Source organism: Belonocnema kinseyi, chromosome 1 (genome assembly GCF_010883055.1).
Source record: "Belonocnema kinseyi isolate 2016_QV_RU_SX_M_011 chromosome 1, B_treatae_v1, whole genome shotgun sequence".
In the NCBI taxonomy this organism is placed as follows: Eukaryota; Metazoa; Arthropoda; class Insecta; order Hymenoptera; family Cynipidae; genus Belonocnema; species Belonocnema kinseyi.
The window spans coordinates 22,222,153-22,236,563 of NC_046657.1; the positions used below are offsets into that span (position 1 = coordinate 22,222,153).

General features: G+C 33.3%; 1 protein-coding gene across 1 annotated transcript; it reads left to right on the forward strand.

Annotated features, from left to right (window-relative positions):
- Nucleotides 1–3,496: 3,496 nt before the first annotated feature.
- On the forward strand, nt 3,497–13,285 carry LOC117170563 (segmentation protein paired-like). Its single transcript, XM_033357400.1, has 5 exons — nt 3,497–3,557; nt 8,109–8,247; nt 8,339–8,628; nt 10,774–11,184; nt 12,106–13,285. The coding sequence occupies exons 1-5, from the start codon at nt 3,497–3,499 to the stop codon at nt 12,651–12,653; spliced, it is 1,449 nt and encodes a 482-aa protein (XP_033213291.1). The 3' UTR covers nt 12,654–13,285.
- Nucleotides 13,286–14,411: the final 1,126 nt, after the last annotated feature.

Genomic DNA, 14,411 nt, shown 5'->3' on the forward strand with positions numbered 1-14,411 from the left:
GATGTCCCGTCGCGAGGATGCGACAAAACAAACTCTCTAATGTCTTCATGCTAGTCATCAGAATCTATAAGGAGTCTACTCTGTCCGACCTAACAAAACGCATCCGATTCACCAGTCAGTAGCCCCTCGGAAGACCGCACTTTTCAGCCCAAGGTCAAATGAAATTCCCAATTTATTCACATTCACGCAGATTCTTCAACTTTGTTGGAATATTTTCGATTCCTGCTGAGTTTGAGCTCAATTTCTGTAGATTTCAATGTTGACTTTAGAAGTTCATAAAGAGATTTTTTAAACAATTTTCGATCTCGAGTACTGGTTTTATGACAAAGGATCTCCCTATTTTAGCAGAACCTTTTTACTATTCCTCTTATTATAGTCTATTTTATGTAGAAAAAAGTTTATGAAGAGATTTTTTCCGGAAATTTCCCATTCCGTACGCTGTTTTTGACTTTTGAGATAAATCATTGTAGAATTTTCTTCTTTTTTTTATCCTAAAAGTTTATAAAGAGATTTCCTCACTTTTATGGAAAATTTTTTGTTATCTTATGTGTTGTATTTGATTTTTGTGATAAATCTATGTCGTAATTTATTCGCATTTATACCCTCGATTTTAAGAAGATTATTCAGAGATATTTTTGCTTTTATAGAAAATTTCCGATTTTTTGTGCTGATTTTGAATCTCGAGCTAAATTTGGGCAAAGTTTCCTAATATTAGTTTTAAAACATTTTAAAGATTTTCTACGATTTCTAGAGATTTAAAGATTTAAACGGATATCAACAGCTTTTAAGGGATCGTAGTGGTTTCAAAATACATTAAAATAAGTCACAAGATTTCAATGGATGCTAAATAATTTTACGTGATATGGGATTTTTAGAGATTTTACATGATTTCCATGAATTTTAAAGGATTATAAAGCGTTTTTACGAGATTTTCAAGATTCCAAGCAATATCACGGATTTTCACGGGTTTTAAGGGTTTTAAAGAATTTTAAGTGATATAAAGGGGTTGCCCTGATTTTAAGCGATTTTAAAAATTTTTAAACATTGTAATGGATTTTAATATATTGTAAATGAATTTAAGAAATCTTCAACGATTCCCGTGGGTTTTAAACATTTGCCAATTCTCTAGAAAACGGTTTTATTTCCAACCAGAAAATATGAATTTTCAAACAAAAATTTAGTTTTCAATCGAATATTCAAATTTGGTACAAAAAAATTACACTCTTCAAGCCAAAAATTCGAATTTTCAACAAAATAGTTGAATTTTTAAACAAAAATCTGTATTTTGTACAAAAAATTTGAACTTCCAACTCGAAAAAAAATTCAGCTAAAATTTTGAACTTTTTACAAGGATATTGGATTTTTAACCTAAAAAAGACGAATTCTAAACAAAAAGTTACTCTTTAACTAAACAGTTAATTTGTTACAAATATAATAGAATTTTTAACCTAAAAATTTGAGGTTTTACAAAAAATCTTAATAAAAAGTTTTATTTTTTGGGCGGAAATCTGAAATTTCTACAAAACCCAACATTTCAAACCCAAAAATGTGAATTTTTAACAAAATAGATCATTTTAAAAAGAGAAGTCGATTTGTCTACAAAATAGTGGTATTTTTAGCTCGAAAAGGCGAATTTTTAATAAAACAGAGGTGACTTTTAAGAAAACTTCGAATTTCCTACAAAAATTTGATTTACCAACCAGAAAATATGAATGTTTAAGAAAACATAATTTTCAAACAACAGTTGAATTTTTTAACCAAGAAGAGGAATTCTTTAGAAAACAGGTGAATTTTTAAACAAAATTTAATTTTCAGCTGGCGAGTTCAATCTTTTACAAAAATAATATAATTTTTAACCCAAAAAAGGTTAATTTTCAACAAAACAGTGCAACTTTAATGCAAAAATCCAAATTTTCTAAAAAAAAATGAAATTTCCAAAAACAAAAATTTATAAATTTTTAACAAAACAGATCATTTTCCACTAAATAGCTGTATTTTCAAACCGAACAGTGCGAATTCTCAGAATTTCCAAAACGCAAATATGCATTTTTGTACAAAAAATTACTTCACAAGCAAACAGTTGAATTGGCTACAAAAATAATAGAGTTGTCAACCTACAAATTTGATTTTTTTACAAAACATTTTAATTTTCTAGCAAAAAAGATAAGTATTTAACAAAGCAGTTAGATTTTTAGGGTAGACCCCGGAATTTTATACAAAAAAATGAATTTCGAAAGCAAAAATGTGATTTTTTGACCAAATAGATTATTTTACACCAAGAAGAAGAATCCTTGAGAAAAGAGGTAAATTTCCAGACCGAAAATATGAATTCTCAAATAAATTTCAATTTTCAACCAAACAGTCGAATATTCTACGAAACATTTTAATATTATAACCCGAAAATATAAAGTTTTAATCAAACATATCATTTGCAAATAAATATTTGGACTTTTTAACCAACAAAGCGAATCTATACAACAAAAAAAAAAGATGAATTCTTAGTCCAGAAATATACATTTTGAAACAAACTGTACTTTTCTACCAATCAGTTAAATTTAAAAAAAAATAATAATTTTCCTCAAAAACAAATTTCGATTGATGCGAAAAAATACTTTATTCGCGCTACTAAATCTTTTTTTAAATGTTGTATTCAGCTGATTTAATCAAAGAATTTGGTTGCCTCAAAATAGTATTTTCTTGAATCAACCTAAATATATTTGACCCAACGAAATTTCATTCTACATAATTATTCAAGAAAACAGTTGTGTTTTTGGTTCAAGAAAATGTTTTTCTCTCTACATATCTAAATTCAGACTCAGCCAGGCCATTGAACCACTTGTCAAGATCAACCTCTAACACGTGAGCCTACTAAAGCATATCATAAACTTGAGGCGGTGCGCGACAGTCCGAATCAAAATGGAAGCGCGTCACCTTAAAATCCAGGAGACAAAAAGACTACCCTCCATACGTACACGCATCGCCATAGGCGCCCAAACTAAAGAATCCTCAGGGCCACCGAACGTCTAGAATAAATCCGGATCTTTTCTCCCAAGGGGCGTTCCCTTTTCTACTCCCGGTTCCAGCGCCTCTCTGATTGGTCAATTTTTCCTGGCAACTCTTGAACGGTTCTTCTGAATATTCTTCACCAATGATGCCCCACTACTTGCAACCAACTTTTGGGGGCGGGGCCTATTCTTAGTTAGTGCGGAACTTTCGTCTACAGTTCTCAGTCAACTTCTGAAATCCAACCCACGGGGCCTAGGTTCAGTTTGACTCGAAGAGGGAACCGGAAACGTTCTCCGGTGCATAAGACAGTTTTGTGTGGGACCGGTGCCCCTTAAATTCAAGTATTTTGTTTTTCTTTCGATTTTTTGAATTGTGATCGGAGTGGACAGTTACGAGTGGTTCCAAAATTTGTTGGTACTGTGAGTGAGGTTCTTTTTGGTGAATTTTTGAGTGCGAGGAAGAGTTGAGGAAGAGTGGCTTGGAGACTGAAATGACGGTCACGACTAACTACTCCATGATGCGGCCATGCTTCACGGGATACTCGTTTCAAGGTGGGATTTAAATTTTTTATTATTATTTTTTAGTAGTTAAATTATTAAAATTGTACGATTTAAACAATTATCTTGTTATAATATTACACAAATAGTTGCTATTATTGAGCAAAAAGTAATACATTGAGTCATTTTACAAATTTCAATTTTGCACAATTGCATATTGAAAAACTTATTTAAAATGGTAGAAAAAACGGAATCGCTACATCTTTGAACGGTGTTTAAACATTATCGGATTCTTTTATTGAACCTTCTTGTAAATTCTACTATTGAACAATTTTTTAAATGGTCTTAAAATGCTTAATCTTGTCGCTGTTTTCTTGAAAATTAAGTTTCTTAACAAAAAATTCAACTATTCAGATTCTTTTCAAAATTTTATCATCCATAGTTGAAAATGAATGTATCTTTTTAAAAATTACTGTTGAAATTTCATGTTTTTGGCTGAAAATTGAACTATTTGCTGCATAAAAAATCTTCTTTTTAAAAAATTCACAACTTTTCTTGAAAAGTCCATATTTTTCTTCTTGAAAATTCAACTGTTATATTTATCAGGTTGAAAATTTAACTATAATGTTACAAATTCATTTTTTAAGTTAAAAATTGATTTTTTTTTAACTAAAAATTTACCCATTCAATTTTTTTTCTAAAAATAGATTTTTTTAAAATTAAAAATTCATGTATTATGTTAAGAGTTCGTGTTGAGAATTGAACAATTTTAGTATAAAATTAATTTTTCTGGTTGAAAAATGAACTATATTATTGAAAATTCGTTTTTTCTCGATTTGAAATTTTTTATTTTCATCTAAAAATTTAATTATTCCATTTTTAGTTGAAAATTTATCTTTTTATTTAAAAATTCATGTATTCTGTTAAAAATTCGTGTTCAAACTTCAACTGCATGGTGAAGAAAAGGTGAAATTTGTAGGAAATCGATCAATTTTGTTGAAAACTATTTTTTTTTGCCTGAAAATTTAAAAATTTTGTGAAGACAAAATCTACTTTGTAGGAAATTCAATAATTTGTTTACAAGTCATTTTTTGAAAATTCATACTATATTGTTAAAAATTAGTTGTTCTTTTACTTGAAAGTGTATTTATTTTATAAAAATTTATCTTTCATTTTTAATTAAAAATGTATATTTTTCAATTTGAAATTCATGTATTCTCTCAAAAATACGTGTTGAAAATTCATCTCTTTGGTAAAGAAAAAATCTAATTTTAATGAAATCGAACAATTTTACTAAAAAGGTATTCATTTTTTGTGTTCAAAATTCAGCTGTTTTGTTAAGAATTCTTTTTTTTCAATTGAAAATTCAACTACTTTGACAGAAAATTCATTTAGGTTGGTTAAAAATTTACTATATTGTTAAAAATTTGTGTTCTTAGTTGAAAATTCAACTATTTGTTAAAAAAAAATTTATTTTGAAAGAAATTCAACAATTTTGTTAAAAATTCATTCTTTTCTTGGTTGAAAATTCAGTTTCTTTGTTGTAAATTCGTCTTTTTGGATTAAAATTCAACTATTTTGGCAACAAATAATTTTGTTTCGCTAAAAATTGAAATACATCGTTGAGAAATAGTCGTTTTGTTTTTTTTTAGCTGAAAATGAGTTTTTTAAATTAAATATTTAAGTATTCTATTTTTTGTTAATAATTGATCTTTTTTGGTTAAGCATTCATCTATTTTATTAAAAATTCATCTTCGGAGCAGAAAATTAATCTTCTTTGTTAAAAGTTAAATTTTTTCTTTTGTTACAAAATTATTCTTTTATGTTTAAAGATTAATCTTTTTGGTACCAAACATATTTTGATATAAAATTTAACAATATTTTAGAAAATTAGTTCTTTGCTTTGACTCTTAATTAATTTTTTGGACTGAAAATTTTACTTTTCCATTTTTTTCTTAAATTGATATTTTTGTGTTTGAGAGTCAACGTTTTGGTAGGAAAAGTCATTTGTTTGTATGAAATGTTGACGGTATTGTTAAAAATTAGTTTTTTCTTTGGTAGAAATTCTTGCTTGTGAATTCATCGCGTTGTTTGAATCCGTATTTTTTTTTGAAAATTCCACTAATTGATAAAAAATTCTTCTGTTTTTTTTTTATAGAAAATTAATTTTTTCTGTTGAAAATGAAACTACTTTTGTGAAAAGTTGAACTTCATTTCTATATTGTAATGCCATCCTTTTTAGTTAAAATGTTTTATTTTTATTTAATTACGATTGCACCAAATATTAGGAATTGCACCATTGTAAATAATAGTAAAAATAGTAACATTAAATAAAAAACATATATAATCATCTCTTAATATATCTTAATTAATTAATCTGAGCATTGTGCATACGTTAAAAATTAATTAACCATAACTGATAAAAAAAAATTGCTGAAAAAAGCTTTTTCCTTTTTCAAATCTTAAAGAAGTTGCAATTTTGCATTGTTTTACGTATATCATCAAATAGTACATTTCAACTAAAACTTATTTTCAAGTTTCACTTCAGTTTTAAGTGAAAGTCGTACAACCGACTCTTTTTCTTTTCTATTGCCCTTAATCGACGGAAAATTGCTACTTTAAATTGGGCAGATTAGCAGATTTTGAAGTTGTAACATTTTTTTTAATTTGTTAGAAGAGTTATTTACTGACATCTGAAAAGACTTTTGTGTACAATATTGAGTATTTTCTTTTGGCACGTTCAATTTTACAGCATCTGGCAGTAGGATCAGTTTTGAAAATTCTGAAGCTATCCGGAAACGGTACCAGAATGACCGTGGCTCTGATATATAACGCTACCTGACTCGAAATGACCGAAACATTTTCATTAATGACCGTCATAAATCGAGAAATATCTTTCCGTTAGTCTCTCACTCAACAGGCAATTTTCGGTTTCAAAGTCGACCCCTCTAGGTCGGATACCCCTCAGGTCCTTGGGGTATCCGCTGAGAAGATTCCTCTTCATTAATGTTTTTAATGCTACCTGATTTTTCAAATTTGTCTTCATTTAACAGTTTATTTAATTTAGAATTTTAATTTTTAACTTCTTCAATAGATTAAAAAAAAAATTTTTATTGTAGGTTCCCGACCATCAAAAATGTTGCAAAAAAGTAATCTTAATACAAAGATTGTTCTGATTTTTTAAAAAATTATTTGGCATTTTGGGGAGTACAATCATTATTTTAAACTTTGCGGCTTTTTTGCATCAACATTGACCCTAGGATAGAATCTAGGAAAAAATTATTAAAATACCTGATAATTCAGCAAACTATTGTATCAACACTGATATTTAAAATCGGTCAAAGAACTTTAAATACACTTCTTTCTAGACTTATTCCAATTTTTCATAAACATCAAACCTTGACCTTTCTTTCCAATATTTTTGTGTTTATTTAAGATTTTTCCTTCAACTTTGGCTTCTTAGCAGTGCAAATTGTAAAAATGTCACAAACTGCCCGATTTCACAATATTTGAACGAGCCCACAATTCAAATATTGTATAGCAATAAATTGTGTGAAATAGAATAAAATATTGGTTCCGTGAATTACTGAAAGGGGTGAAAAGGATTCCCGGGTCGGAGGGCAGAGGTAGGAAGTTTGAGTAATTTACAAATTTCCCATGAAATTATCCAGTCTGAGATTCATTGTCACCCGAAGAACCGGAAAATCTTCCTGCTGGGTGAAAATCGACCCCAAGCCTCGAAGATTTCCCAAAAGTAGCCTCAAGGCCTCCGTTTACAACCCACAGTTAAATCATTCAATAACCGACTTTAGACCTTGCGTTGCGCAATTTTCAAGCAAAACTCAAAATAGGTCTTTACTGCCTTCTTTGCTATTTCTGTCATTGAGAATTTACAATCATCAATTCAATCACAATTTAATTCAATGGATTTTTTGTGTGCAAAAAGTTGTAAACAATTTGTACAAGTTAAATTGTAAAAATGTATAGAATTGGTCAATTGTTGCAATTAAACAATTTTCCAAATTGTATAATTCACGTATAAGTCACGAGCCTCCTTCTCTTTCTTTCTTTATTTTTCCTTTTTTTTTTATCTCAGAATCCACCGCGTTGTGCAGATCGAGAAAATTTCAATTTATTTCCCAATAACATTCGATGTGAAAACTAATCTTCGATTTCTGCCAAGATTTCGTATTTTTTTTATCAACTGAATTTAAAATATTATTATCTTAATAACTTTTATCAATGCTGAATCTAACTCTTGCTACAATATTTATTTTCTATTACAAATGTAGTTCCTTTCTCAACTCAATTTACTTGAGGGAAATTAAATTAAGAGGCGAGCGAATTATACGCTATCATTATTGTAAGTCGTAAAACTTCAGATTCATTGGACTTATCGACAACGTCAAACCACATTCGAAGTCGCGATTCGTACTTGGAGATGGTTTGAACTTTTGGCTGAACCCGTTAGTCGTAGCGGCAATTCGTTATCGCTAGAATGTGGAAAAAAAGAGATTAGTTAGCAACATTTATTGTTCTTTTTGTCTTTTTCGCCGATTTTTTGTTCATAAGACTTTTATTAATTAATTCTTTCTTAAATTTCAGATCTGAGTTCGATACCGGGTCAAGGCCGAGTAAACCAATTGGGTGGTGTCTTCATCAATGGAAGACCCCTTCCCAACAATATTCGGCTAAAAATTGTGGAGATGGCTGCCGCTGGCGTTCGACCCTGTGTGATATCCAGGTAATTAAAAATTCACAAAAAGAAAAAAATTCGAACAATTATAAAAAATTTAATGCATAATGTAATTAATTAATTGAAAATTATTTTGCAGACAATTGAGAGTCTCACACGGATGCGTTTCAAAAATTCTGAATCGCTACCAGGAGACCGGAAGTATCAGACCGGGCGTGATTGGAGGAAGCAAACCCCGAGTGGCGACCCCTGAAGTTGAGGCAAGAATTGAGGACTACAAGCGGGAAAATCCAGGTGTGTTTTCCTGGGAAATTAGGGACAGATTAATCAAGGAGGAAATTTGCGACAGGACTAGTGCTCCCAGTGTTTCCGCCATTTCTCGACTTTTAAGGGGACGCGACACTGAGGATGAAATCAAAATTGAAGATGGTGAGCAACAATTGATATTTTCAATATCTTTTATTCAGGAGATTCAATTTCTGCATCTAGCTTCAAAGCGATTCGACTTTTAAGACAGGCAACCCTTTTGTAAGGTGTTCCGATCTAGAAAATGCGGCCCCAAAATAGAATTCTTGAGTTAGTTTTTTTATTTTTTTGTTTTTAACAAAACAAATGTTGCATTCCTGATGCTTAAAAATACAAATCATTGAATACGCACACTTGAAAGCAAGCGCGGCGAGAAAATTACAGAGCTAACGTTGAGCAAAGTCGCTACCGAATGCTGCCACAGACCAAGCCGGTAATTTCCAGGAGGGAGGAACTCGAGTGATTAATACACGCATTTAATTTATTCATTCACCCATTTCCAGATCGTCGAGGCCCCCTTGATACTGAGGGAAAGTTATAACTCTTGGTGGTCCATAAAAAAAAAGAAGCGCTCTAATTTCAGTTTTTAAAAGCACATTTAGTATTTGCCTTTTGAAACCAATAAGGGTCCTTTCTGTTCCTAAATTTCACGCTCGACATGATAATATATTATAACCGAGGGGCTACTCACTGAGAAATCTGAAAATTTTAAAACTATGAACGGGGCAGTTAAAATCGAATTCACATAGAGAGTGCTAAGACTTCTTTGAGATTGCCCATACTGTCAAAACTTCTCGAGATCGGGACTTTCGAGGAGAAATAAGACTCGGCTAAGCTCGGCGGTGTTTGGATGGAGTCGGCCGTTAGTTCGATTCGCCATATGCATCACGATCGTGTAAATGTGTGAATGCTTCGTGGCGTGAATGGAGAAAGATTTCTAAGAGTTCCTCAAACAGTTCTAAAATTTTCTGCGCAACAATCTGAAATTTCTCAGTGACTAGCGGACTAGCCCCTCGATTGCAACCTATTATAGTATAATTTTTATCAAAGGCCAATTAAAAGCTTTGTAACTTTAAAGTTTTCAGAACTTGGGGCCTGATCACTCATAACTTACAAAGCTTTTAAATTGCCTTTGACGAAGATTGTACTATAATAGGTTTTTTCTATAATCAGAAAGTTGTCAACTTATCTCTCACGAGAGAAAACTGCCGCACGGAATGTTTTTCTCTCTTGTGACATGACAAATTAAATGTGTACCCACCAGGTCTCATCGTATGATCATTTGAGGGTGAATAGCCGGCAAAGATGAAAGACTCGAGGAACTCAGAAAAAAAGTGCGAGAGAGAGAGAGAGAGCGGCAAAGACGAGAGGCTCTCGTAAGGTGATAGCTCTGTGAGACTACCGGCCTTCGGTGAGAGAGGAGCTTTAAAAAAAAATAGAGAAAAAAGTTATTTAAATACCCACAGGGGCGTCAATTTCTCTGAAAAAAGAAAGGGAGGCAAAAAACGATTTTTCTAACTCGAGCAAATTGGGGCACAAATCAATCTTCGTCTTGGTCAATTTCGCAGGGTTTTAGGAATGTAACAGCTTTTTTGTAGTGTTTCAAAATTAGATTTCAGAAGTAAAACTAAAAAAGATCGCAGCTTCACAGGTTGAGTTTAATTCCTCGATCGGGTCTTCGGAAATCGAACAGAAAATTACATCTTTCGGGAGCTTGAACGCTCGATCTCCGAGTAGTAATCTCAACTTTCGTAACATGATATTAAACTCAGAATGAATTATTACTACTGGAAAGAGATTCTTTTTTTCATGTTTCGCCTTTTGCCTCTCTTCAACTCCGAATCGTCTAGAGAACGCGTGCCAACTTTGTTTTCCAATAAAAAATCGACAGGTTTAAGAAAAATAATTCGAGCGGAAAGAGTTTCCTAAGTTGCTCAATCCCAAACCTGGATGAATATTTATAGTCCATCACTTGGTACTTAATACCGGTGCGATGTTATACGGAAGTAAAAAAAAAACACTCCGGAATTAACAGGTCCGTGTCGCATTTGCATTAGCACAGGGCGTCCCGACGTCAGTCGTCGTCGGACGATTAGTCCCGCAATGAAGACTGACAGGTCGGACGACACCAAGAAAAACCAAACATCATAACAAAACAAAATAGCAATGGATCTAGAATCTAAGATTATGATCCTAAAGTATCTTAGTCCTTATATTGAAACTAAATTGTTCAACTAAGATCAATTAATAATTTTTAATTAATTTCAGGAAAGACGAGTTCTGGATCAGACTGCGAGAGTGAACCAGGTATTCCCCTGAAGCGTAAGCAGCGCCGCAGCAGAACGACCTTCACCGCCCATCAACTAGATGAACTCGAAAGGGCCTTCGAAAGAACCCAGTATCCAGACATCTACACCAGGGAGGAATTGGCCCAAAGAACAAAATTAACTGAAGCCAGGATTCAAGTTTGGTTCAGCAACAGGAGAGCAAGACTGAGGAAGCAATTGTCCTCCACGAGTTCTGGTGGATATGGATCGGTTGCCTACCCTGCGGCATCTTACGCACTTCATCCACAGGCTCACTCACATCCACATATTGGAGCCTCTGTTCCGCCGAGTCATCCTCATTCCCATCATCACGGACAAACACTGCCAGACACCGCCTTCTCCTCGAGTCCAGGTGAGTTCGTTAGTGATTGGTTTCTGGAATAATATCCGGCGAGTGACCCTTGATAGGGTCTTGAATTTTAATGGGAAGTATCAGAACTTGAGTAATTTATCAGGAAAGTGACAGTTTATACTTCCACCTCTTCTGAAATTGCATCTTTTTCCAATTTCGATCAGTCGCTCCATCGTTAGTCCATTTCCCATCAGTAGCAACAGGCAATCTAAACGTCTAATTGCTTATTTAACGCTTATACGTACCAGAATCGAATCGGCCTCTAGCATCTTTCGATTCATTCACCATACAAGTTGAATGAATTGGATGATATGTAAACAAAGGGGGAGACGGTACTCCTCCGAAGGTGGCGCGAATCGCCGAGTGCCCTTGATGAAAATTGGTCTGACTTTATTAGAATCGGAATGTACGTCATTACAGCAGCGTGAAAGTTTAGAAGCCGCAAAACAGGAGCATCTACTGGCAACCTGATGGAGAGTTACCGGAAGCCGTTCTTGGCTCGACGGGATATCGAAACAATCGGGCTAGTCACTTTGCTCGGTACAATGCCCAACCTGTACCGGTTCTACGAACCACCATGTGCTGACAAACCAGCTCTCGACTGGCGTCAAAATTGCAGTGTCATGAATGCAATATCCGCCACGAAGAAATTTCGAATATGGAAACTGGTGATGGCGGGACCTTGGTGACGACGCGGATCGGTGGATCGTGTTATTGAAACAGAGAGAGCTAAAACACTTCGTCCATGTCCTTCCTCGATAATAACCTGCGAATAAATTCAGATTGCCATTTTTTCTCTGTGATCGGTTAAACGTTCTTTATTTGAGACCCATAAAATAATGCTCATTAGTCCTAACAGGTGTTTTAATAGTCATTTTAATTCGCAACCAGACCTAACCCTCTTTCTTTTATCTGTTCCAGAACTCTACTCATCACACCACACGGTGTCTCATCAGCTGACCCCAGACTCAAGTCGCCTCGCTTCATCAGTCTGCTCCACCCCAACCTACAGTCTTCCTCCTTCAGTGAGTTACCCAACAACTCTGCTCTCTCCAACCTTAACCACAAGCAACATGAGCCATCAACACTCTCCAGCTCCCGTAGTTTCTTCATCCTACCAACAGAACACGAGCCACCAACTTCCTCCAACTCCCAACTCTCTTGTGACTCTGATGGGGCCCAACTCGAACTCCAATCCTTCCTCTGATCAGCTGTCATCTACGGAGCTTCCAATCAGTTCCGTCTCTCCAGTCCATCATCATCAGCATCAAAGTCAAGAAAACTCTTCACCACCTTGGAAGTTGTCAATCCCTAGCAGTGAAAACAGAATTGGTCTTCCAAGTCCCCCACCAAATCATCACCAGCATCATAGTTCTCATCCTCATCAAGGCTTTGTAAGCCACTACAGCCAGAACTTCCAGCAGCCTCCGAGACATACACCTCATCAGCCTTTTTACAGTTGGTACTGATAAAATATGTTATAATATGAGGAGGAATATAGAAGGAAAGAGATATCCTGGTTAGCGCTGATTTTAGCAGCTCTATTCAATTTCGGCAATCATTATCCATTTATTGCTACAGCAAATTCCTAAACTAATTCCAGTGATGTATAAGTCCCGCCTATTTGACTCCCTTCACTGGGAAGACCACGCCCCTGCTCCCGTCCCGGAGTAAACTCCGCCCCTTTACTCTTTTTCGTGATAAACTCCACCCCTTTTTTATTTTTCGTACTAAACTCCGCCCAATTTGAAAAAAAATTAAATCATATAGTCTATATTCTCGTTTACCTTCTCTTGAAAAGTGATAATAAGATTTTTGAAATCGCCGTCGATGCCAGTATGTTTGGTCAAACTCGAGTTCAGATTAAACCGACTCGAATCTACTTAAGTACACCCTAATACTTCACCAGGGTGGCGACTTGACCCGGAAAGATCGAGAAATGAACGAAAATTTTATTGACCGGTAATTTAACTTCAAAACCGGGAATTTCGGGGAAAAAACCGGACTTTCTGATTGCAGTAAAATTCAAATTTTCAGTGTATTCATTTACGATTTATGGATCTTAGGTTTTTTTAGAATATCTCCGTTTAGTTTAATTAAATTATAATTTATTATTGCCCAAGAGTACTTATTCTTATTAACATTAGTTGGTAGTTATTCTTATGCTTCCAAAGAGTTTTTATTGCAATAAGAAAATAAGAACGTACTTTAAGATACTTATTTGAATTTTTTTATTTTAATTCTAACAAATTGTGATATAAAATTAATTAATATGGAATATTAATAAACTTATTTGTTTACGTGAAACCATCATTTAATGCACGTAATTCATCTTTTATGATTAAGAAAGTTTTAGAAGTGTACGAAATTTAAAACCTTTTATTTCCAACGAATCTCCAGCTTTTTAAATACCCTGAAGCTCAAAATCAAGTTTTGGCTATGACGTCTGTCTGTCTATCCGTCCGTAAACACGATAACTCTAAAAGTATGAAGGGATCAAATCAAATTTTGGCACACTTTTTTTTATCGTGAAGAAATAACGAGTTTACGGACGATCGTTCCTGGGCCAGTGGTTATGGCTTTATCCACCGAATAAGTCAAAAAATTTTATTTTATTTTGATCCAAACGACGACATATACGTAAAAAATATATATAGGAAATATTGTAGCTTTCTAAAAGACCTATAATCTTTCCTAAAAACATTTTTTGATCAAAGTCGATATGCTTTAATGAGTGTAAAGTATCGTCAGTCTGCTTTTCGAAATATTAAATATATCTATACTTTATAAGAGAAAAAATTTATATATTTTTTTTTATCAAAAGAAAAATATTTGAAATTTTTTGCTCTTTTCTGTTACAGGATGCTTAAAATGATTTACGTGAATTAAAATAAATTTTGGCGTTTTTCCGAAAATATGAATATTTTAGTTTTAGTTGACCTTGAAATGACCGGGAAAAATCGATATTTTAAAATCGTCCGCCGAATCACCACCCTGTTCACGCATTGGAATGTTTTGTTTTCCACTGTTGGAACGCAACATAAATCTGATCTTTAGATTTGTTTTAAAAAAAGAAAGTAGATGTACATAATTTTTAGGTTAAAATAGGTGCATATAAAATTGACACAATATAATTATTTAGAATATTACTCTGAAAATTTGTTTGATCTTAGGTAATTTGTAAATAATTCTCGTAGATCGTAGGTTTCGTTTTTTCTTACTACAGG

Coding starts and splice junctions, on each gene's coding strand:
- LOC117170563 (XM_033357400.1), top strand. CDS start 3,497: ATGACGGTCACGACTAACTACTCCATGATGCGGCCATGCTTCACGGGA. Junction 8,248..8,338: donor CGACCCTGTGTGATATCCAG/GTAATTAAAAAT, acceptor ATTATTTTGCAG/ACAATTGAGAGTCTCACACG. Junction 8,629..10,773: donor TGAAATCAAAATTGAAGATG/GTGAGCAACAAT, acceptor AATTAATTTCAG/GAAAGACGAGTTCTGGATCA.